The sequence below is a fragment of the Bacillus rossius genome, chromosome 8 (genome assembly GCF_032445375.1).
Source record: "Bacillus rossius redtenbacheri isolate Brsri chromosome 8, Brsri_v3, whole genome shotgun sequence".
NCBI lineage: Eukaryota > Metazoa > Arthropoda > Insecta > Phasmatodea > Bacillidae > Bacillus > Bacillus rossius.
This window is the reverse complement of record NC_086336.1, coordinates 70,061,143-70,083,668: the sequence shown is the minus strand read 5'-3', so window position 1 is coordinate 70,083,668 and position 22,526 is coordinate 70,061,143. Positions and strand designations below refer to the sequence as shown.

General features: G+C 41.2%; 2 protein-coding genes and 1 long non-coding RNA gene across 3 annotated transcripts; 2 read left to right on the top strand and 1 right to left on the bottom strand.

Annotated features, from left to right (window-relative positions):
* Positions 1–3,785: 3,785 nt before the first annotated feature.
* On the top strand, positions 3,786–11,880 carry LOC134535235 (uncharacterized). Its single transcript, XR_010075594.1, has 2 exons — positions 3,786–7,047; positions 10,396–11,880. It is a non-coding gene; the product is annotated as an uncharacterized LOC134535235 (long non-coding RNA).
* Positions 7,091–21,047, bottom strand: LOC134535233 (jerky protein homolog-like). The gene is made up of 2 exons (XM_063374298.1): positions 19,948–21,047; positions 7,091–19,303 (listed from the first exon to the last, which is right to left on the bottom strand). The coding sequence occupies exon 2, from the start codon at positions 18,949–18,951 to the stop codon at positions 17,686–17,688; it is 1,266 nt and encodes a 421-aa protein (XP_063230368.1). The 5' UTR covers positions 18,952–19,303; positions 19,948–21,047; the 3' UTR covers positions 7,091–17,685.
* On the top strand, positions 20,803–21,559 carry LOC134535408 (putative gustatory receptor 28b). Its single transcript, XM_063374481.1, has 2 exons — positions 20,803–21,002; positions 21,076–21,559. Exons 1-2 carry the CDS (start codon positions 20,803–20,805, stop codon positions 21,557–21,559), a joined length of 684 nt encoding a protein of 227 aa, XP_063230551.1.
* The last annotated feature ends 967 nt before the right edge of the window (positions 21,560–22,526 follow it).

Below are 22,526 nucleotides of genomic sequence, written 5' to 3'. Positions count from 1 at the left end.
CGTACCGCATCCTTTACTTAACTGCTGGGGTTTGCATCCGAAATGTTTGAGTACTCAAAGTCCTCGTCTGCAGGGAAAAAATGTGGGGCGAAGCAGCTGATAATTTGCAAAAAAGCTAAAAATAAAATAAGTATATATTATAACAAAGGACGGGTGAATGATGAATTTAAGATAGGAGATGAAGTTTTATGTAAGCAATTTGTACTAAGTAATAAAGCTATGTACAAAACTGCGAAGTTAGAATATGATTATGATGGACCTTTCAAGATCATAAAAGTTTTTGGGACCTGTAACCGCTCTGTTGCAAGACGTCGAAAGGCCTAATAAGATTTAAAAAAGGGGCCCATTTAAGCCACATAAAGAAATTTGTAAGGCGGGACCTAAATTCCTGATTTATTTTTGAGTACGTCTTGTTGGATCGAAGTGTCCAAGTTAATTTATCGATCCTAACTGTTGGACTACACCATTTCAATTTTTGCTAATATCATGTTTTTGGACTGATGTACTAAAATTTGGATTTTTTTTTGTCTTAGCTTTTAAGATTTACCTGCTAATATGCAGTTATTTGTAGTGCTATCTAGTCATATCTTCTATGTGCTTTGTGATGTTAAGGTTTTCTAATCTTTTATATTTTTCTTAATCTTAACGTTTCCTATTTGCATATTTTTTTCTAGGTATCTTTTGAGCTAAGCAAAACATATTTTTAGTTACTAAATTTGTAAACGTAATGTTTGTCTCACTTATCAATTTGGCGTTTATCTTTAGCTAATTTATCTACCAAAGTTTTTTTTGTTAGGGGTTGTTGTGGCCACCAGGCCACAATTATTATTTATATTTTATTTTGGCTATTCTGATTTTTCTCAATTATTTCAATTTTAAATTACCGTTTTAATCTTTAAAACTAAGTCGCAGTATTTTTAATTGTTTAATTTTTATGAATAATTCTTTTATTTATTATTCATTGTTTTGGTTTGATTCAGTTTCTTTAATACTGTACATCGATATTGGTTCTATGGCCGGCTACTGGGCGCGGTATCGTCGCTTCCCGGTCTGACGTCACCAGCCCCATAGTGCGGGAGTGGGGAGTGAGCTGTGAGCCTCGGGGAGCGATGGACTGCGAGTCGCCGCCGACGCACGTGCGGTGGAATTACGCCGCGGGCAGAGGTGTATAATGCTTCGACACAGCGCCAGGCAGTCCGTGCCTGGGTTGGCATGGATGGGGCCGTACCTCCAGCTGGTACGGAAGGAAGTGCCTCGCAAGAGAATACTTCGATAAGGTAAAGAGGCGACACGCAGTATTGTTCGGATTTGGCGCAAAAACTAAATTTTGGAAGCACTATTACAGTTCACGTGCGTGTGTTAATTAACTGTGTCTGTGCTATCTACAATGGCAGAAGCAGCACTTAGGTAAAGCTATTTGAATTCTAGCATAACACGAAATGAATCCGCGAGTTTTTTCAGGTCTCTATAGTTATCACGTAAGATTATCGTCCGTAAACCGACTTTACAGACAAACCCTTTTTTTTTTTCTGTGCAGATTCCACAGGAATTGTAATATGTTGGCAAAAACAAACATTCGCCACGCGGGTCTACAAGATGTTCCTCCCCGCCGGACGACGTAACGACTCCTGTTCGACGCCTCCCTCGCGCGGCAATCAGGGAAACCGTCGGCACAGAGGGCGTAATGGAAATTAATAATTCAGCGGCCTCGCGGTCCCGTAGTCACGTCGTTGACACTAAATTGGACGTCGGCAGTGACAGTCTGTTGTGTGGACGCAGAAACGGCGCGAAGGTGATCGATGGATCGTGCGTGCTCGCGATCGGTAAGTAGGTACGTCGCGACGTGTGGTTCGTCCCGCCAGGCAGACATGGACTGGACGTCTGGTGCGCGGTCGGGCGGAGCTCGTAGCGCATCTCCCCGGCTGGTGAGTCGCGGCGGCGGTGCTGCGTCTGTCAGCGAAGCGACGATCGTGTTTTGACGTGACAACATCTAATAAATCGATGAACGCCGGCTGCACGCACGAAAAAGTGTCCCGTTACGCACATTGTCCCGTTACGCTGTGTCCCGCTACGCTCATTGTACGCTTGCGCCGCACCTATCTCTCTTCCACTCGACTGTTTATAAAGTGAAGTGAAAAGTTAATGTGGTTTTCATTGCTCATTACAACAACAATTTCGGCGATAAAGGTTAATTATTCATGCATTTTAAAAATCTGATTACTAGTATAATTTCAAGTATTTACTCTTTTATTATTAAAATAAAAATGATTCCATTTTATTCATAAAGTATGCAATCGTTTCATCAATGTTTTGTTATGACGTTGTCACGTTAAACTATCGTCCGTAAACCGACTTTACAGATGTAACTCCCCTCGTGCCTCAAAATTGAATTAATTAAAAAGAGCCTTGGAAACTTGCGGGATAAAAAAAAATAAGTTAAATAAATTGATTTACCAGAGGCGGCACGAGGTGGGGAACAAACAAAATTTAGGAACTTCCTGTAACAAGCAAGGAGGAAGTTGGTGGATCGTTAAAATCAATAAATAAAAACTACACGATTAACTTGATCTATAGTTTCCCTGTTTTATTTGCCCTGATGAATTATCTTGTTTCCATTACTTTACATACAAAAGGTTTTAACAAGTTTCAAAGATTTAAAAAACAAAACAAAAGAAAAACGAAAAGGGGCCGGCCCACGATTATTTAAAACAAAGTACATTGTATTGATACATTATTACAACTTACAATGTTCTACTACATTAAATTTGTCGCTGATTAGTTTACCATATCAGTGGATTAAGTGGATAGTCACTTATCGCTGGTTTGTCTTTAAAATGTGGGGGAATAGAAATAGAAACCATATCACCCGAGTCTTCTAGGTGTGGAGTTAAAAATGCCGAACCGTAGAATGGAAGAAAGCTGCTTCTTATAATGGATGGATCTCGGACTGCCGAAAAACAACTGGTGGACAATTCGTCCACCAGTAGTTGCTGGATCTCGAATCTAGCTGAATATGTGCATCGCTGGGAGGTCGAACCCCTGACAAAACAGGGGAGTTGCCTTCAAGCTGCCATCGCAGAGTCAGCCATGGTCCGTAGCTCGCGATTTGCGCGGCTGGGCGCGGATGATTTCTTCATAGTTAAAAAAATTAAAAAGGAAAATTTCAAAACAAAAAAATTACTAACACTATGCAGACAGACTAATCTACTTGAATTTAGTTGAGGGATATCATCCCTTATTTAGGACGATTACATAGTCGCTAGCGGTCGGATGAAGTCTTCCAGAGTCTTCTGAGCTCGCCGGAGATCTGTCTGCAAACGTGACGCGCGCTGATCTGTGTCGCGGCAAACCGCGTCTCGTAATTAAAAGGGGCGCCGGCTCTTACAGGTGGAGGGGGTCTGGGCCGCCTAAAGATTCCGAACTTGCCCGAATGCGGGCGAAAAAAAACTCTGGCAGGAGTTTTGAAGTTGGCATCACTAGGCGACAGTAGAGAACTCTGTCGGAGGGGTCTGAGTTGAAAACAATCGACTCGCCCACGGCGTCCATATAACTCAAGGGAAAGCAGGTGCTGCTCTCTGGCGCCCTAGAGGGTAGGCTAGCGGAGAAGTTCGCGACTTGGTCGCTAGGTAGCGCTTGCGATCAGTTTTGGCGCACTCGTTTTTGCGAGGAGACCTTGAGGATGGTCACGGTTGCCCAGGGGGTTACGACCGGTCATTGGTCTTACTTGGAACTGGGAAGGGGGGGGGGGGGGTGAGGGTAAAATGCAACGCTGCTGGGAATCTACGTCCCGTCGTGCCTGCAGAGGAGCGAACTTAACACTAATACGTGATGAAAAAGGCCAAACTCAGCTCGTCTCTGAGAACTGGTCGCCTGCAAGCTACAGGCTTGTCTATGCAGTTTGGGTCTCGAAGAGAAATGATATTGTCACGGTCTGAAAATTTCATTACTTTTTTTTCTTAAATTTTATTGTAATTTTGTTTCTCGTCAGGTTTACGTGTTGGTGTACGTGCACGTTTCCAGGCTCGGCCGGTTGATTTCGACACGCGGGTATGGGAATATAGGTTGCTGCGACATTAGTTTACAGGCACCGCGGGCTTTTGCGAAGCTGCGTGGTTAGCTAATTCTCGCGGGTTGCTGGCCAGGGCCCGCTGAGAGGTTGCAACACGCCGTTCCAGAAAAACCTGCTACGCTACACTAGTCTCTTGTTTGTCGCGCGAGGCTTTTGAGTACGCGTTTCGAGGACTCTGTCCTGATTAGTGATGCCATCTTGCGTCCGAGTTTGGAAACGTAGACGGAAAAATAACAATCGAGCAGCGCAAGAGGGAGAGGGGGAAACTCGTGCGCGCCTGCGCGGAAGGAATAGCTGACTTCACTTGTTTTTCATTTTTTTCCTTGTGGGAAGGGAGGGGACCGCGAGTTGCCTTGTGGATAAGTTTTCCGGTGTTCGTGTGTTTTTTTTTGTTTTTCCGGCATGGCCTAGTTTTGTAGTTAAAACCTCCTTCCAGGGAGGGGCCGAGGCTTTTTGCCTGGGGACCTCTCTGGAAGCCGAGTCCACGTCGGTTTGAAACAACTTTGCTTCGCCACAAGTCAGAAGGGTAAGTGGTTGGCCATGGCTCGTTCGCCACAATCATTTCTTGGACGATCTTCGTCTTAATCTTTTAAGTAATAATGTAGTATTCCACCTCTATTATTTATTATTTGGTTTTGGGAAAAATCGACGTCTGGTTATAAGCATGCAGGTAGTGGTAACTGGGAAGTATACTATCCTTCCGCGTAGCTGTGACGACGAGAGAACCGCCATGTTGTAGAGATAATTGTTTGCCGGCTGACGTCACTTTAATGTGTATTTAATGTATTTATTTATTCGTTAATCCCATCCCATTGTAAAATGATTTATTATTAATTTGTTAATCAAATATTTGGTTGATTATTATTGTTTTTTTTTATCCTAGTGAATAAAATCTGTGCTTGAATGAACTAATCATGTTTCTTTTCAGTACATAAATTATACCCTACACTTCCTGTATAGGGAGAAGACTTGATCTCGAGTACCATGCTTACCAACAGCTACCACCCCCCAAATGTTATAGGTTATTTATTGTTATGTGTATAGGTGTACGCGGGACGTCTGACGGAGCCCCGTCACAAGTGGTGTGAGGCGCCGATTAATAGTCTCTTGTAGGGTCGTTTGTGCTTTATTTTTTTCTCTCTCTTCTCTTGTTCTTCCGAATTTAATAATGTTTTATTATAGAGCAGTGCAAGCAGGGTCGTGTGGGAGCACGCGGCGGACGTGTTGCGTTGTGCTTCACGTATTTTTATTAGTAATGTTACTGTTGTTCTGTTTAAATTTAATGGATAAAAAGTTTTTGGTTTAGTTAAGTTAAGTCAGTGAGTCAGTCAGTCAGTCATCGGGTCGTTCAGGTCACCTATCAGGTTTTATTAAGTTTTAATTACGTAAATTCTAATGCCAGTTTAATGATTAATTAATTAATTTTGAAAATTATCATAATTAAATTTCGGTTAAGAATCTAAGAGTTTGTGTGGAGTTTTTGGTTTAGGAACGATGTTAAAACTTGTGTTAAGTAATGTTATAGACAGTGCTTGTTGCGGACGTGGAAAGTCATGTGTCGTGGAGCGGTGACGAGCGGCGCGACGGTCAGCTGTGCGCTGACCTTGAGCGGTTTCCGGCCTGGCGCGACACGGCTCGGCACGGCGCGGCACGGCGCGGCAAGAATCGTTCCGGCCCGGTGTTTACCGGCCGGCTGGACGTCAGACAGATAAGAGTTTCACAGTTATTTTTTTTTAATCATTAATTTTATGTGCGTCATTGACTACACCACACCGTCTAAGTTTTTTTTTTTTTGAGTTAACTTAATTTTAAAGTATTTATTTATGTGTCATTATAATTATTTTTGTTTTGATAATAAGAATTTTTTTTTTTTTAACTTTTCTTTTCGAATTATAGGAGGTACACATTAGAAGGGATTAGCTCTGAGAATAGTGTGAGGTTTGTTTATTTGTGTAGGTTAAGGGAATGAACTCCAGGGGAACAGTTTTTGAGATGAGAGAGTTGTTGTGATTGTCCAGCCATAGGAGATGAGCTGGGACAATTTGAGGTGTCCCTGGGAGAGTAGGGACGGTAGCGCAGACCCATAGAAGATGGGCTGGCTACTGGTTAAGGGTCGGGAGAACCCTGTGTTGTTAGTAGTTGGGGCAGGAGTTCCCCATGGTAGTACCGGAAGTGGCTATCCCGTACGGGATAAGGGTACCACTTCAATTAATTTGGTTTGTGGGGTTAGAGTCCCCTGTTGTGTAGTGGGCCTATAGGAGATAGGCACTACAGCGAAATTTTTGGTTGCTCTGGAGGTAAATTCCCTGGGTTAAGTTAAGGAATTGTTCTTAAAGTTAGGAAGTAGTGAAATGTGAATCATTGTTGGAGAGTGAGTTAGTGTACCTGCCTACGTATTAAAATAAATTTTATTGAATTAATTTATGAGAAAGTTTATTGTGTTAAGGATAATGGAAGTGAGTTAATTTTTTTTAAAATTGGTTTTCTGAGTAAAGTGTTTTAAGTAATGAAGTTAAATAATTAAGTGAGTGGGGACAGTTATGATTGAGTATTTTTGAATTTATTTTGTTTATCATACTTGGAATGTAATGTTTTAATTTGTTCTCTCAACATAATTAAAATTTAAATAAGTTTTTTTTACAGTGCCCCTTATACATTTATTGACACAAGAGATAACAGTTCAAAGTATTTATTTTTTTACACGAAAATTTGTATTTAGATTTGTGATACAGAGAAATTTTTTTTTAATGAGTTGTTTTGTTTGTGATTGATTCTTATCGGTTTTGTGAAAGTAGTGTTACAGTAATCAGTTCAGTGGTGACCTGGGACTGGCTTCATGACTAAGAAGACTGAGCATGGGGTTGCTGGCTGCACATCAGAGTGAATCTGATGGCACCACCAGTAGCTGTTGTTTCGAGGTGTTGCTGTTTTCACCAGACGAGACCAACCAGCTGCTTGCTGCCTACAGCATAGCAGATGTTAAGGTGAAAGTATTTTTATTTTTCTTATCAGGTTCATTAATTTTTTTTTAATTTTTGTCTAGGATGTTTAATGCAATTTTTATTTCAGCTTTCATGGTTTATTAATAACAGGCAGATTTTAAGTGAATAAAGAAAAGTATTTTTTTTCTTGGGCAGTCTAATTTTATGATGTTGATTCAGGAATTTGTTTTATTAAAATAGCAAGTTAAATAGTAAATAATGGTTAAAAATAACAGACATAATTTTTGTTGATTTTGGCTATGGCCCTGGTTCGATTGAGTAGTTACTGTGTTGATGAAATTTATTTGTTGATGATGCCATTTTAGGAAGCTATAGAGAGTAATGTAATACAGACCCTGGAGGAATGGGCTGTAGCGTGAGGGCATGGAGGCCCTGGTTGTGACTGGGTAGACGTGGTGGGCCAGGGAATTGGCACCACAGGGAGGATTGGTCGAGCCAATCCTGCCACTGAGAATTTTCTTTTGTTGTTGTTGGGTTAGAGTCCCACAATGTGTGTCCACAGGAGGTGGATGTTAGGCATCTATCGGCTTTTGTTGTTTTGAAAAAGTTAGAAGCATGTTGATAGTCATCGATTTCAGGTCGGAGTCATTTTTGAACCAGGTGCCAGAGGTCAGATCGTCAGAATAATTTCAATTTTGATTGATGAGATTATTTGTAAAATTATTTAGTTTAGGTATTGAGGTTTGTGGCTGTGGGGATGTTTAATAATTTTTTTTTTAAGACTTTTCAAATAGTTAATCTATACCCATCTTTGTTTAGAATCGTTTAACTATTAGTGTTGACCAAGTACAAAAGTATTTTCATTTACCTATTTGTCGCTGTCACATTTATCAGGAGAACTTGTATGTCAAACTTAAGATACCTATTGTTCATGTTAATTCCAATTGGAAATTATTTCAGTTTGTTGCGGTACCTTTCCGCTGGAAAAATAACACTTGCCACTTGGAGCACGAGCCAAACTTTTTAGCCGTAAATAATGAGCAACTGGTGACCATTCAGGGTAGAAATTTGTTGGATTGTCGTCCCTTCGAAGACAGTTTATGTTTTGTGCCCAGATTTTCAGGTGATGCCATGGGAAGTTCTCTATGTCCTAAAGCTTTGTTTCAGGGAGTGACTGCAGAGAAACTTGGTGAACTGTGTGCTTACAGATGCCATTCGGGAACCCACCTCATGATTACGCAAGCTGGTCCTGAACGGTATTTTCTAACTAACCCTGTTGGTAAACTAGAAGTGCAATGTTTAGTGAATAAGAACCAAACCTTGTTTTTAGCGGCTGCAGATCGACCTGGCGCTGTGGACATTGAGGTCCCTTGCGATTGTCGCCTGTACATGAATGATGAGCTTAAAATTAATGAACTTTATCCGTGTGATTTTCTTTCTAAAGCTAAATTCCAAATGATTCATGTGATTCCAGCTGCTTGGTCAAAATTAAAAAAATTAAAGATTTTACCTTTAACAGCATCTTCACACACAGTTTTTCCTTCATTAGAAGATTGTTTAGACGAGGATTGGCCTTCTGTTATTCCTCACTTGAATTTGGTCGTTTCACGTTCTTTTACGAGGCCCGACGAATTACAGCTGCGAGACCCGGTGGAAGTTGTAAGCTTTTTGTTAAAACATTTACAAAGTATTTCTTTATTTGTGATTGGTGGTACTTTATTACTAATTGTTGTAAGAAACCCTTATCTAGTGGGGATTGGTACCTTCCCCCGCGTATCAGCTTTTAGTGAAAAATGAAAATGTCATGTTAACAATGGAGATAAGCATAACTGTATTTATACTTGGTGTCATAATGTGTATGATTCTTTTTCTGCTATGGAAATGGTTGTCACTCAAGTGGAAATTACGGAAAACTGAGGAAATCTCACCTACTGTACAGACTGATGTTGCAACTACAAGTGAAACCTTTAACTTACGTGATCAATTTTCTGAGAACTGTCGATTAAAATCTAAGTTGGTTAGTGAGTCAGGTGAGGAATTTCATGTCTACCTCACCCTGTGTGATTAATTTTATAGAACTGATGTTTATGTTTGATTTGTTTTCCCCATCAAGGGCACATAGTTGTTAAACACTTTTGTGGTTAGGATTTATAATGTTTTTGTAATTAACTGTTCAGTTCAGAGGTTTTACTTTTTGCTTAAAAAAAAAAAAAAGAGACGACAATCGAGGATGAATCTAGGGGTCCAAGCAATTATTAATCTAGGGTTAATTTTTTTTTTTTAATTTATTTGTCTACGCTCGCCTTTGATTTAACCTGGGTAGGGATACCTTGTTCCTGGTCTATCCCCTCCCCTGTCCGAACCTGTGTGCACTCGTGCCTCTGAAGACAGTGTAATTCCTTTTTCCACAGACTCAAGTGAGGCAGAGTTGTTAGCAACAAGTGTTTATGTTTTCTTTTTCTTTCTTGAAGAAGAGACAGTGCATCGATGTAACACATCCAGAGACTTCAACGATTACGTTACGTAAGTTATGTGAAGAACTTTCCTTCGCCATGTATGTCCTCCTGACTGAGGACCATGTGTTGTGCAGCCATTGAACTTGTGTGGGAGATGGACTACTGTTTCCTCCCCTGTTGTGTGGTGGGCTGCTTATAACTCATGAGGAGTTATACGGTGGAAGCCCCTTCCCAAATTGGTTGCTGTGTGTATGCGAACTTTCTGTCTAAAAAGAATGAAGAAACGGATCAGCGTGGGGCTCGTTTTCGTCGACTTGGGCCGAACGAAGAAATCAGTTACTCTCGGCCAACCAGTGACAATGCTATTTTTTTTTTTCTGTTCTGTAGCTAGTAGCTGCAGAGGCGTGTTATGAAGATCTTGGACTTCACCTAATCCTATGGACATTTCAGGTTCCTTTCCTGATGTTTATCCTTTGTTTTCCTGACTTGTATAGTCCATTCCTTTGTTTTTCTTGGAGGCCAAGCTCCCATTTTACTTTAGCTGTGTTTGTTTCATTTTATTGACATATTTATGATCATCTTTGTTGTTGTTGTTGGAGAATAACATGCCCCTGGACTCATCCTTGGTTAGTTATGCTGTTTATGGAACTGATAAAGAGTAAATGTAGGGTGGATCTTTTTGTGTTAATCAGTCACTTTATAAAATGTGAACATTGTTTGCTAATTATTCAATAGGGTCACTTCACAGCTTTACTTAATGGAATAATTAACTTTTCTTTTTTTGTTATCAACCTTGTATTAACATAATGTTTTGATATGATGTTAAGAATACCCCCCCCCCCCCTTATTAACTTGTTTAAATAGGCTTGACAGTGTCGTGTATGTTCTTTGGTGAGATTTTGATACTGGTGTTGAAATTTTTGTTCAGTTTCACTGGGGAGACATCCCCGATGACATGCTGCGAGGAAGGCAGGCTGAGGGCAGAACTGCTCTGAAGGCTGGATCCTGGGTGTGAGCTGCAGATCACACTTCAAGGACTCTTCTCTCCAGCTTCAACTAGGGCTGATCTGTCCACGGTTCATGCCTCTCCTAGTTGTATGTCGTACGAGTAGTTTTACGATGTGCCAGCCACCATCGATTCTTACAGGAAAGAATTGTTTCCTGGGCTATTTTGTATTTTGTATTGGTTTAACTTTTTCAGTTTAGACTTTGAATGTAATTGTTGTGGTAAAACCTAACCTTCGTGCGCTGTCTTGGTCGAGTAGGCATTTAACTTATAAATTTTTGCCCCTTGGTCTTATTCATTGTTAGGAATTTTTATGGCTTGTGGGGCACAAGCCCTTGTAGACCGGGGTAATGTCACGGTCTGAAAATTTCATTACTTTTTTTTCTTAAATTTTATTGTAATTTTGTTTCTCGTCAGGTTTACGTGTTGGTGTACGTGCACGTTTCCAGGCTCGGCCGGTTGATTTCGACACGCGGGTATGGGAATATAGGTTGCTGCGACATTAGTTTACAGGCACCGCGGGCTTTTGCGAAGCTGCGTGGTTAGCTAATTCTCGCGGGTTGCTGGCCAGGGCCCGCTGAGAGGTTGCAACACGCCGTTCCAGAAAAACCTGCTACGCTACGCTAGTCTCTTGTTTGTCGCGCGAGGCTTTTGAGTACGCGTTTCGAGGACTCTGTCCTGATTAGTGATGCCATCTTGCGTCCGAGTTTGGAAACGTAGACGGAAAAATAACAATCGAGCAGCGCAAGAGGGAGAGGGGGAAACTCGTGCGCGCCTGCGCGGAAGGAATAGCTGACTTCACTTGTTTTTCATTTTTTTCCTTGTGGGAAGGGAGGGGACCGCGAGTTGCCTTGTGGATAAGTTTTCCGGTGTTCGTGTGTTTTTTTTTTGTTTTTCCGGCATGGCCTAGTTTTGTAGTTAAAACCTCCTTCCAGGGAGGGGCCGAGGCTTTTTGCCTGGGGACCTCTCTGGAAGCCGAGTCCACGTCGGTTTGAAACAACTTTGCTTCGCCACAAGTCAGAAGGGTAAGTGGTTGGCCATGGCTCGTTCGCCACAATCATTTCTTGGACGATCTTCGTCTTAATCTTTTAAGTAATAATGTAGTATTCCACCTCTATTATTTATTATTTGGTTTTGGGAAAAATCGACGTCTGGTTATAAGCATGCAGGTAGTGGTAACTGGGAAGTATACTATCCTTCCGCGTAGCTGTGACTACGAGAGAACCGCCATGTTGTAGAGATAATTGTTTGCCGGCTGACGTCACTTTAATGTGTATTTAATGTATTTATTTATTCGTTAATCCCATCCCATTGTAAAATGATTTATTATTAATTTGTTAATCAAATATTTGGTTGATTATTATTGTTTTTTTTTATCCTAGTGAATAAAATCTGTGCTTGAATGAACTAATCATGTTTCTTTTCAGTACATAAATTATACCCTACACTTCCTGTATAGGGAGAAGACTTGATCTCGAGTACCATGCTTACCAACAGCTACCACCCCCCAAATGTTATAGGTTATTTATTGTTATGTGTATAGGTGTACGCGGGACGTCTGACGGAGCCCCGTCACAATATTACAGGCTTGAGGCGTGACTGAAGGCAGGGGAAATGAAAAGCTGTCTGCCAGTCAGGGATTAGGCCAGCAAAATATCCGATACGCCGATGGGAAAGGGGCTTCAGAGCACTGAGACAAAGTTTAACTCAGAGGAGTACACCAGACTAACAAAGTAAAATCACACTAAAGTAGAGCAAATAAAATTTCCACACAAAAAAAATTTAAAATCATAATAAAAATTTAAAATATATCGTGTCGAAATTACTAATTAACGGCACACAGACAACCAATTTTTTTTCCCCACCAGGGCTTAGTCAGGGGCGTGTGTGTGTCAGTGAGGCGGGACTGACTGGTGCTTCTAGCGCGGTGTCTTCTCTGGACTGGCGCGCAGTCTTCTCCCAGTGCACACGACAACTATCAGATCTGAGCGGTGACCATATAACATTATATGGCGGAGAAATTGAGATAAAGGCGTAATGCACGTCCTTTAAGTGCTTTCAATAATCTCTACCGTGGAGATTCACGCCTAAAAATAATGTTCCGAAAACACGAATTTCAGCCATTTTCTTTCTTCCGAAAAAAAAAAAAAAAAAACAGTTTCAATATGAAACTTCGGAAGCAGAACCACGCCTTTGCAACAGCGTATTCTTAAAAGTATTTCGTAAACAGACACAACTCTGATAATCATCTTCGCAGTTTTCAAATCACAAGGTTTTTTTTTCTGAAGCCAGGTAAACAATGCCCTTACACAGAAAAAGCTTTTTTTGTACTCATACAAAAAATGCTTTTGGAATACAGTTTCCAAGCAGTAGATTGTAATGCTACGAGATTTTTTTTTTTTTTGTAAATTACTGTGATTTCTAATACAGTGGAAAAAGTTATTTGCAGTAACTATCCCAGCCTCGTAGAGTGGAATATCTGCAGGTTGAGTTTTGTAACCTAACAAAAGGGTTGCTCCCAGGAGATTTACAAACTTGAGTATTTTCATTAAAAAAAGATATACAACCATCGGATTTGTATGTACTAACGGGTTTCTCCAAATGTATCCTGCTACTAAAAACTAGACACTTTATTGAAAGCCTACAGTAGTTACAAACAGGTTGTATTCGTTCGGGAAGGGGGGATATAACTTGGAAGAACGTACTCTATTAGACTGCAACAAGGTATGCCCATGCCAGCGGTTTCTTCTTTGTGATTGGCGGCCGTCTGCAACTGAAGCTATTGCCTTGTTTGGCCGGGCCACTCAGGACGTGTTAGCTTCCGCACTGAATGGCTGTGATTGGTGTGCCAACAGTAAACTTGTAACTGAAAGAAACTCAACGAATCACGAAACCAGACAACTCTACAGTCTCCAATAATTTTCTCTAAAAGTACATGCTCCTCCTTATAAGGTAGAGACATTAAAAAATCGCGGATTCATTTCGCAACAAACTATAATCCAAATACGTTTGTCTTTATGCTGCTTCAGTATTTGGGCCACAGTTTATCTGAAAGACAATGAGCCAATGGAAAAACCTCAACGAAAGAAGTATCGAACCAAAATAATTCCAGTTATGATGTGTCACTAGTCAGTAGCCAATGAGTTAGTGTAACTAGTCGAGTACATAGATGGTCGTTGAGTCTATCCTAGAGGTCATTGAAAACGCGAATTTCAGTCCCTAGGTTTATAACTAAAAATAAAACATTATTCTAAACAGAATACTTTAATATAATTGCGTTTATCTTTATATTATGTTTTTCCATTTTAATGTTTATGTCTGTTTGTTTTTATTTTTGTACTTATTTGTAAAGTGCAGCCGGTTCTGGCTGCACTAAAAAATAAATAAACGAGCGAATGCTTTGATATCGAGCTTTATGTCAATGTTATCAGGTGCAAAGAAGTCACGATTTTAATGTGACATTATCTCAATGTTTCTCTCTTACAGGTCGTTCGGAAGCTATGTTATTTCTTTACAGAAACTATTCAAGTCTGATACTTTAGTGCCAAAACAAATTAAAAAAAAAAACTCTCGCAGCTTAAGTCATTACCAATAACACTATTAGAAGGTGAAAATCAACCACACTATATAACACAGATACACCCCTGACGAGGCAGGCCCCTTAATAATGCACTATTTCTCTCTCGTAAAAGTTTCATCAAGAAAACTCCAGTTCCCTAGAAACTTGTCCGGTGGCGACACGAGAAACCAGCCAGTTCTTGGTGTAGCCCAAAGTACTTGCTTATCTTCATTGCTGTGTTTATGTGTTTCATGCATTGTCCAGGTTTGTTGTCTGCCTGCATTAATCTGTCTCGTCGTTGTTAGCTCTCTGTGTTCGTCTGTGTTGTTGCATTAATTTTTCCATGACTCAGTTCCTTCAACGGAATTCTTGTGCTGTATGATATTTATATGTTAAAGTTTTTTTGACCGTGCCGTCGACGTTATGTTGTCCATAATACTTGTTTAGTTTCAGTGGCGCACCCAGGGGGGGGGGGGGGGGGTTATGGGGTTTAAACCCCCTCCGAAAATGTGAAGATAAAATCTAGAATGGAAAAAATTAAAACATTTCCAGTCCCAGCAAAATAGGTACGATGGTCTATGGGCAGCGCTGAATCTACCAAACTTTGTGAGATGTTTTCACGTCAGCGTATACATTATGGTGTCGCCAGACTACTATGCTTACCCCTGCCGCACCTAGCAATCTCTAACCGGCACCCCCTCCCCTAGTCGTTATCCCTCGCTCTGTTAGTCGATGCGTTTTCATTTTCTCTTACTCAGTCTGTTTTCGGCTACCGTGTAACACTATCGAATATTGTGGGAACTGGGCAGTGTTCTTCTTCGCGAGTTTTAGAACTGATGTTGATAGTGAGTGCGGTATCAGAATGTCTAAACGTAAGCATGGTTTTAATTTACTGAACTACTCCAAACGACCAAAGCCAGGAACTAGTTATGAGGCTAACATGAAGGTAAGCGGCTTGCAGGGAATTGATAGATTTCTCATTTGTGTGTCAGCTACTATACTGTATTTCAAGTAATTGTCCATTTTTTTATGTTTATCTTCCGAGAAAAGTGCCTGTAAACACAAACATGAGAGCACAGACCCTGTTTTTTTTTTTTTTCTTCTTCAAGAAGCCGGGAAGTATTAGGATTAAGCACCACTACCACTACAATGGAGAGGGTGGACGTCTTTCTAGGAAGAGAATCGTCAAAACATGGACAACTTACATGAAACAGTAAACCTGCAGTTCATGATGATGGGTAGATCCGTGGCAGGAATATAGGTTGGACAGAGGCACTTGTGATATCACGTGGCTCTAGTCGCCAGAGAGCATACATTACTGTGCAATACAAAAACATTAATTCGCATTTCTAGATGAATAATTCCTACCACAGTGCAGGCACGACCCAATGATTGCGTGCATGTCTTCACAAGTATCTTGCGATGAGTAAACAACTGTTGCCCTGCGCACATTGTCCAGGAAAGGTCTGTCAGTACAGAACTCAGTCCCCAACTCACCCGTGCCCAAGAGCGTCGCCCGCCGATAACCTGGGGTGGGGGGGCTAGTTGATATATGGAGCCATGCTTTAACAGTAGATTATAGCAGCAGACGGAATACTTGGAATGGAATAAATGAAATCATTCGAGTTTCGACGTACGAGACTTGCTTGATAGTTCAAACCAATCATATTGCCTTGTCGTGAATAATAGTTGTTTAGTAGTATTTTTTAATAGTGTACCACGAACATTTCATTTTGCATGTCTGCAATATGTATCATCAACTGTATTTGACAGAACGGATGCAGCATTGTTAAATATGAGGCTTTCGTTTCCTGGAAGGACAGACGGAACATTAGAACAAGTCGATTTTCATAATTCCTTCAAATGCAGTGACACAATTCTTTTACTGATGCTGTGTATTAATTATTTACTTTGCTATGTATTATACTAGATTAGATTTAGACCAAAAAAGAGTATTCCTGAAAATTAGAGACTTCCAAAATTACTATAACCAGTAAAAGATTTATAATATATTACCTTTAAAGTGTGTAATGTACGAACTTTAACGCATAGTGTAAAAATTGTAGTTACTTCATTTCAATATATATTTTTCCTTTCCTTTGGCTTCGGGCCTTCAGTAGTAAAGATTGGAGATCGCCGATCAGTGTTATTGTAGTATTACATTTGTAGTCTGCTACCATGAATTACTTAAATTTTTTTACAAATTAGTTTGTGTTATATAAAAACTAAGAATTGTTTGTGCGCTGCGTTTATCTCAATTTTTGCATAATTTTGGACTGTATTTCTGCAGTTTTAACTAGACATATGTGTGAATTTTATACCCTTTGTTTTTACTCGTAGAGTGAACTTAATTTGTGTGTGTGAATGCAGTAAAAATCAAACCATCATTGCCAGTGATTTAAGTTGCACAGAATGTGGATTTTAATGCATGCTATGATTCTCATGGTATTAAAATAATACTGATTTTGAGCGGACGAGACCCTGGGTTTGATAAAGGTATCTTTGTTTTATCCTTGTGTAAAACAAAATTTAGTACCGCACTAAAAATTCTTTTTTCTACCAGCAGTATAGTCAATAATTAGATACAAAAACTCATTAAATAGCACAAATTTTCACCTAGAAATCCAAATTTTCCCGGAAGAGAACCCCCGGACCCCCCTCTTTATTTTTGAAACCGGTGTTCCTTCATAAAAAAAAACAAACAAACTTAAAACACCCCCCGAAAAAAATTCCTGGGTGCGCCTCTGTTTAGTTTCATAGTTGGTTCCGTTTTTGTGACATCAGCTGATTCAGTATTGTTTTCTGTGAATTTTTCCCCCATTTTCTGAGATTTCCCATGACAAAACAGTTCAAAACTGAAATGGCTTATGTCCAAAGAACTGCATTAAATAAAGAATAAGTTAAGAGTTTAATTTTTTTTTCGTCGGCAGTATTTTATTGGAGTATCAACAAATATAAATCCAGTTTTTATTTTTAAGTAAATATGTACCCGTAGAATGGGGATATTTGCAACAGAGAATGAATTCAACAATACGTTACACTATACCAGACTCATGTTAATGGGATAAATATAGACATGGTACATAATATATGCATGTAGAATACAATGATATGCACAAAATTATTTTACCCAAAATAGTTTTCACGTATAACGACAAAATATAACTGTTGCAAGTAACCCCATCAGTGGGGTAACTTGCAACACTTACTAAATCATTTAGGAAATGCAAGTTAACACTTAGGTGGAGTTACTTGCAACAGTTGGAATATTTAAATACTATATTTAAGTAAAAATGCAATAAAATAGAAACCAAATGTCACATGAAACTGATCAGTAACCCCATAAAAAAAAAATTTAACAATGCATGTTATGAATCAGGTGAGTTCATTGAATCTGTTCAGTAAAATACTCTGTAAATATATGTCGCCCTCGTACTACTCTTGGTTCTCTCAATATTCTCACAATGTTTTCTTTCATCACATTAAAGTTATCTTCCACTGATGGGAAGAAAAATACTTTTGAGGCCTTAGCACGTTTACGGAGAAAAGAACAATAAACAACAGATTCATTCTTTTCTAGGACTTTAGCAACAAAGAACCTTTGAACTGCATTATTTGATCTGCTATCATACATTAACTTCACCAATAAAAAGTCACGAATTGATAAGACAGAAGTTCGCAGTCTCATGTTCACTTTCTGCATTCTGATGCACATCTGTCATTTCAAAATCCACAGATTCTGATGAAAACTTTGACCATGTTCTAGCCTTAGCATATGGAGTTGAAGTTGTAGGAGCTGAAGTTGTAGGAGCTGAAGTTGTAGGAGCTGAAGTTGTAGGAGCTGAAGTTGAAGAAGCTGTAGTTGAAGGAGCTGAAGTTGAAGAAGGGTCCTGGTCAATGCTGGTATCTTCTAAACTTCCATTTACACTTAGACCAGGATCAACATTAACAACCCTTCTCTTGCGAACTCGAGGGGCTGACGACTGGCCAAATCGAGCTTCTCGCAGAACCCCAATGAATGCTTCAGACCAAGAGCCATCTGCTGTTGAGTTGGCAGAGGAAACTTCATTCTCAGCTGGACGTTTATTTAAAACTTGTTGCGGATTGAATGGATACAAGCCAGTTGCTCTGAACCCCGAGCATAAATTTTGCGAAGCATTTTCCAGTTTTTCCAGTGTTGCATTCAAATATCTGGGAAATAAATTTTTTGGTATTGTCCCCTTGTACTTTGCTTTGAACTCTGCAAGAGTTTGTCGCCACTTAATTTTCAGAGGACGAAAAAAGTCTACATCGAGAGGCTGACAAATATGTGTGCTGTTTGGTGGCAGCAAAACAAATTTAATGTTATGTTTCCTGCATTCTTCAATGACTGGCATGGACAGATGGCTAGTAAGATTGTCCCCAATCAAGACTTTTGGAGAATTTCCATCTCCTTTATCGCAAGATCGGAAATAGGGCAATGCTATATTGCAAAACCATTTCTGAAATAGGTGACCATCAAACCACCCACTTTTGGAGCACCCGTATATTGAACCCTTTGGTCCGTTCTCCATCCATGTATCATACAGGTGCTCAGACTTGTAAACAATCATGGGTGGTAATACAATGCCTGATGCTGTTCCTGAGAACATCACAGAAACGCTAACTTTGGAGTGATCCATAACACGTTCTGGGTACTTTGCCCCCCGTCTAACCACCACCTTTGCTCTTTGTGGATCATATGTCATATTGGTTTCGTCGTAATTGACGATCATGTTTGGTTTTACTCCATGCAAAGAGATCTGTAAGTTAGCAAAATATTTCTCTAGAACTTCTCTGCTAACACCAGCCCTTGCTCTCGTAATGTTCTGACAAAATCGTGGCGACAGAACTTTCTTGTGCCTTCCTATAAAAGAAAGATACCAATCTCTACCTGGCATATATTTTTTTTAAATCTAGGTTAGTTCGCCCCTCATTATCTAAAAAGCTTTTTACAAGTAAACAAATATCCAACTTGTCAAATGGAAACCCCCAATCACTCGCCATTGAAATCCCATGAACCAGCTTACGTTCTTCATCTTCTGTCAACACTGCAGGTCTTCCATAACTTTTGGGGTGCTTCTTTTTGAACACCCTGTAGATCGTTGATCCAGTGATTTCATACTTTTCACCAGCTTGTCTGTATGAAAGGCCTTTAGTTTTTACATCTTCTATTGCAGCTAAAAGATTTTCCTTCGAGAAATTGGCATAACTACGATGTCCTGGAACTTTCTTGTGTTTTCTGGCCATAACCTAAAACACAAAAAAAAAAAAAAATATTTACTTAGCCTTTACAGTTACCTACATGAAATGGCAACATTCCGAAGTTAAACTAACAGGGGAACTAATATGAAGCTGGTAGGTATGTAATAATTACAGAAAAACATATGTGAAGGCATTGGCGTAGCTGTGTTCATTAAGTTGGGGGGGGGGGGGGGGGGGGGGACAAATAATGATTTTGATGTCATGTAAACCCATTCCCCTCTTACTAAGACGGGGGGTCCGGGGGTCCTCCACCGGAAAATTTTGATTTTGAAAGTGCAAAATAGCACTTTTTAAGCAGTTTTTGTATCTAACCAGTGGATACATCGAAGTTAAAATTATTATTGTTTCCTTAAGATAAAATTTGAGAGTGAAGAAATTACAAATAAAGTTGGGCAGAATAATATTATAAAATAAAAATATCATGGTCTAGAAAGTTGGGGGGGAGGACAGTCCCCTCCGCCCAAAACGTTCAGGGGGACATGTCCCCCCTGTCCCCCCCGGTTCCTACGCCCTTGTGTGAAGGTTGTATTTTTGGTTTTAATGGTTGCAAGCCAACTGACAGTAAACGAATTATCATTGCATGGTATTATTCTAGGATACACTTCTTGACACTACATTAAAGCCATACATACCTTACAATGTCTTTAGATGTGTACTTCTAAGAACTTCTACAGGAAGTTTCCAGATGTTACTTTTCGCAGATTTTAAATAATAATATTCATTTATGAAAAACAAATGCACAAAACAATAAGTACCGCCTAAAACAACATGTACAAGATGCAACAGAGATTTGTAAACAAATGGCAATAGAAACAATTACACATTGAAATGAATCATGGTAGCCAACACGCAACACACAAAATATATTTACCTGTAGTTTTATTGCAAGTTACCCCACCATTGCAAGTATCCCCATTCTATGGTATTTCTTATGTTTATCAAAAGGAGTAATTATTTTGTTTTAGGTGAAGATGAGTGACCCACACCCAACTCCGAGGATTCTGCGCGTGCTCTGCAGGTTGTTCGGTCTCGAGACCCACACCGTGGACATCAGGAGGGACCCTGCAGGGACGACCGCGCAGTTCCGCAGGTCTCTGCCAGCCACCGTCTGGAACATCCTGGTCACGGCCATGACTGCGGCAGTAGGCGTGCATCACACCAGCTGCATCGCGTCGCACTTCCGCGACAGCTACGCTCTGATGGTTGCCGAGCCGGCGGTGAACTACGTCTCCTGCATGGCGTGCTTGGTCGCGAGTCGCGCGAACTGGAGGACCCGACAGGACATTATAAAGCTGTCCTTGGAGGTCGAAGACGTGTTGGCAACTCCCCTTGAAGGGGGAAAGGGTTCCAAACGTTTCCCAGCTGTCATCGCAACGGTGCTAACCTCCGTTGTTCTCTTTTTCGTTTTCGACGAGTGGAGAAATTATACTTTACAACGCGAGCTGTCGAGTTGGTGTTTCCTCGTGGTACAGTTCATATTTCTAACAATGACACTTGACTACGTCAACCTGGTCCTTCAGATTCGCCGTCGACTCGAGCTGCTGAACGAGGAGTTCCACCAGGTGGTGGACAGCTGGGAGGAGAGGACGGGCGAGGCCCGTCCTGACATGTCTGCGGCGACGACGGAGCGACTCTCTCAGTCTTGCGTCGACCTGCTGCTCCACCTGCGGGGCCTGACGTCACACAGGCAAGAGACACCGCGTCCGCGAGGAAACAACTTGGAGGCAGAACTATCTCGTTTGACGGCCCTCTTCAGGAAGGTGTGCAAAAATGGCTGCGCTCGCGAACGACGCTTTCGGGACGTCGCTGCTGTTCCTGCTCGCGACCGTCTTCGCAATGGTGGTGTTCACCGCCTTCTTCTGCATCTCCGGGGCGCTGACCGCGGGCGGGGGAGCCCCCGTGTGGTGGTCCGTGGTCAGCTCGGCCGCGTGGTTCTCGCTGTACTCGGGGCAGGCGGCGGCCGCCGTGTGGGCGTGCGCGGGAGTCGGCGCGCAGCTCGCCGTCACCCGGGGCTCCGTGCAGGACCTGCTGCTGTGCCCCCGGCTGGGCGCGGCGGCCAGGGAGCAGCTGAGGCTGCTGCGGCAGCTGGCGCGCGGCGAGGCCTGGGTCTTCACCGCCGGCGGGGTCTTCAGGCTGGATGCGCGCCTGCTCGGCTCCGTGGCCGTTGCCTCCACCTCGTACCTGCTGGTGCTGCTGCAGATGTCGCCGGGTCCCGGCCGGCCCTGCCGCAACTCCACCCTCTGAGCTCCCTGCCGGCTCTCTCATTCATTACTAGACACCTGAAAACTTCGCGGATTTCATTTCGTGAAATGCTACAATTCAAATAATTATAACTTCATGCTGCTTCTGCCGTTGGTTCGCTGTTAATATGGAGTGATGAGGGCCAATTAGAGACCCTCACTCATGGAAGTGTCGAATCACAGGCCACCCCAGTCGAGACGACTCACAAGTCAGCAGCCAATGAACAGTTGGCATTTGCCCGGGTGTGTAGAGGATAGCGGAGTCTATCCTGGAGGTCATTGAACCCGCGAATTTTTTCCGGTCTCTATTCATTACTAGAGACCGGAAAAATTCGCGAATTCATTTCCCGATAGGCTAGAATTCAAATAGATATACCTCAGTGCAGCCTCTGGTATTGGCTCACAACTCGCCTGGATGACTCTGGGCCAATGAGAAAAACTCAACTAAAGCAGCGTCAAATCACAGACTGCTACGTTGGGACGTCTCACAAGACAGCAGCCAATGAGTGGGTGGCATTTGAATGGGTGTACGTAGAACTATGGAGTTCATGCTAGAGGTCATTGAACCCGCAAATTTTTCAGGTCCCTACTTATTCACTTCTGCAACATTTCATTGTTCTACCTAATCAATAGTGTCCACCATTTCCACGGCAATAAGACCACCGTAGGTCAGACCCCTCACATCATTCTGTGCCCCCCCCCCCTTTTTTTTCTAACAGATAAAAATATGTTTTTTCCTTTATGTATATTGTTTTAATTGTATATATATTTTTAAACCTTTTCATAATTATTTTTAAAACACATTAAAACTAGTTTTAAGTCAGTGTTTCGATTGTCAACGTAAATTGGTTTTGAATAATGGCAAATAAATGAGAGTGAGTGTTCTGCACTGTCAACATGTCGTCACGTCAATTTGGTGGTGGTTTTGTTACTCACAGTTGTAGACTCAGACACGTTCTGTATGCACAGCA

Bases quoted from the DNA above. Each gene is read 5' to 3' on its own strand.
- LOC134535233 (XM_063374298.1), bottom strand. From the start codon at position 18,951: ATGCCAGGTAGAGATTGGTATCTTTCTTTTATAGGAAGGCACAAGAAA.
- LOC134535408 (XM_063374481.1), top strand. From the start codon at position 20,803: ATGACACTTGACTACGTCAACCTGGTCCTTCAGATTCGCCGTCGACTC. The intron at 21,003-21,075 runs GCAAGAGACACC...CTCTTCAGGAAG, and splicing joins CGGGGCCTGACGTCACACAG to GTGTGCAAAAATGGCTGCGC.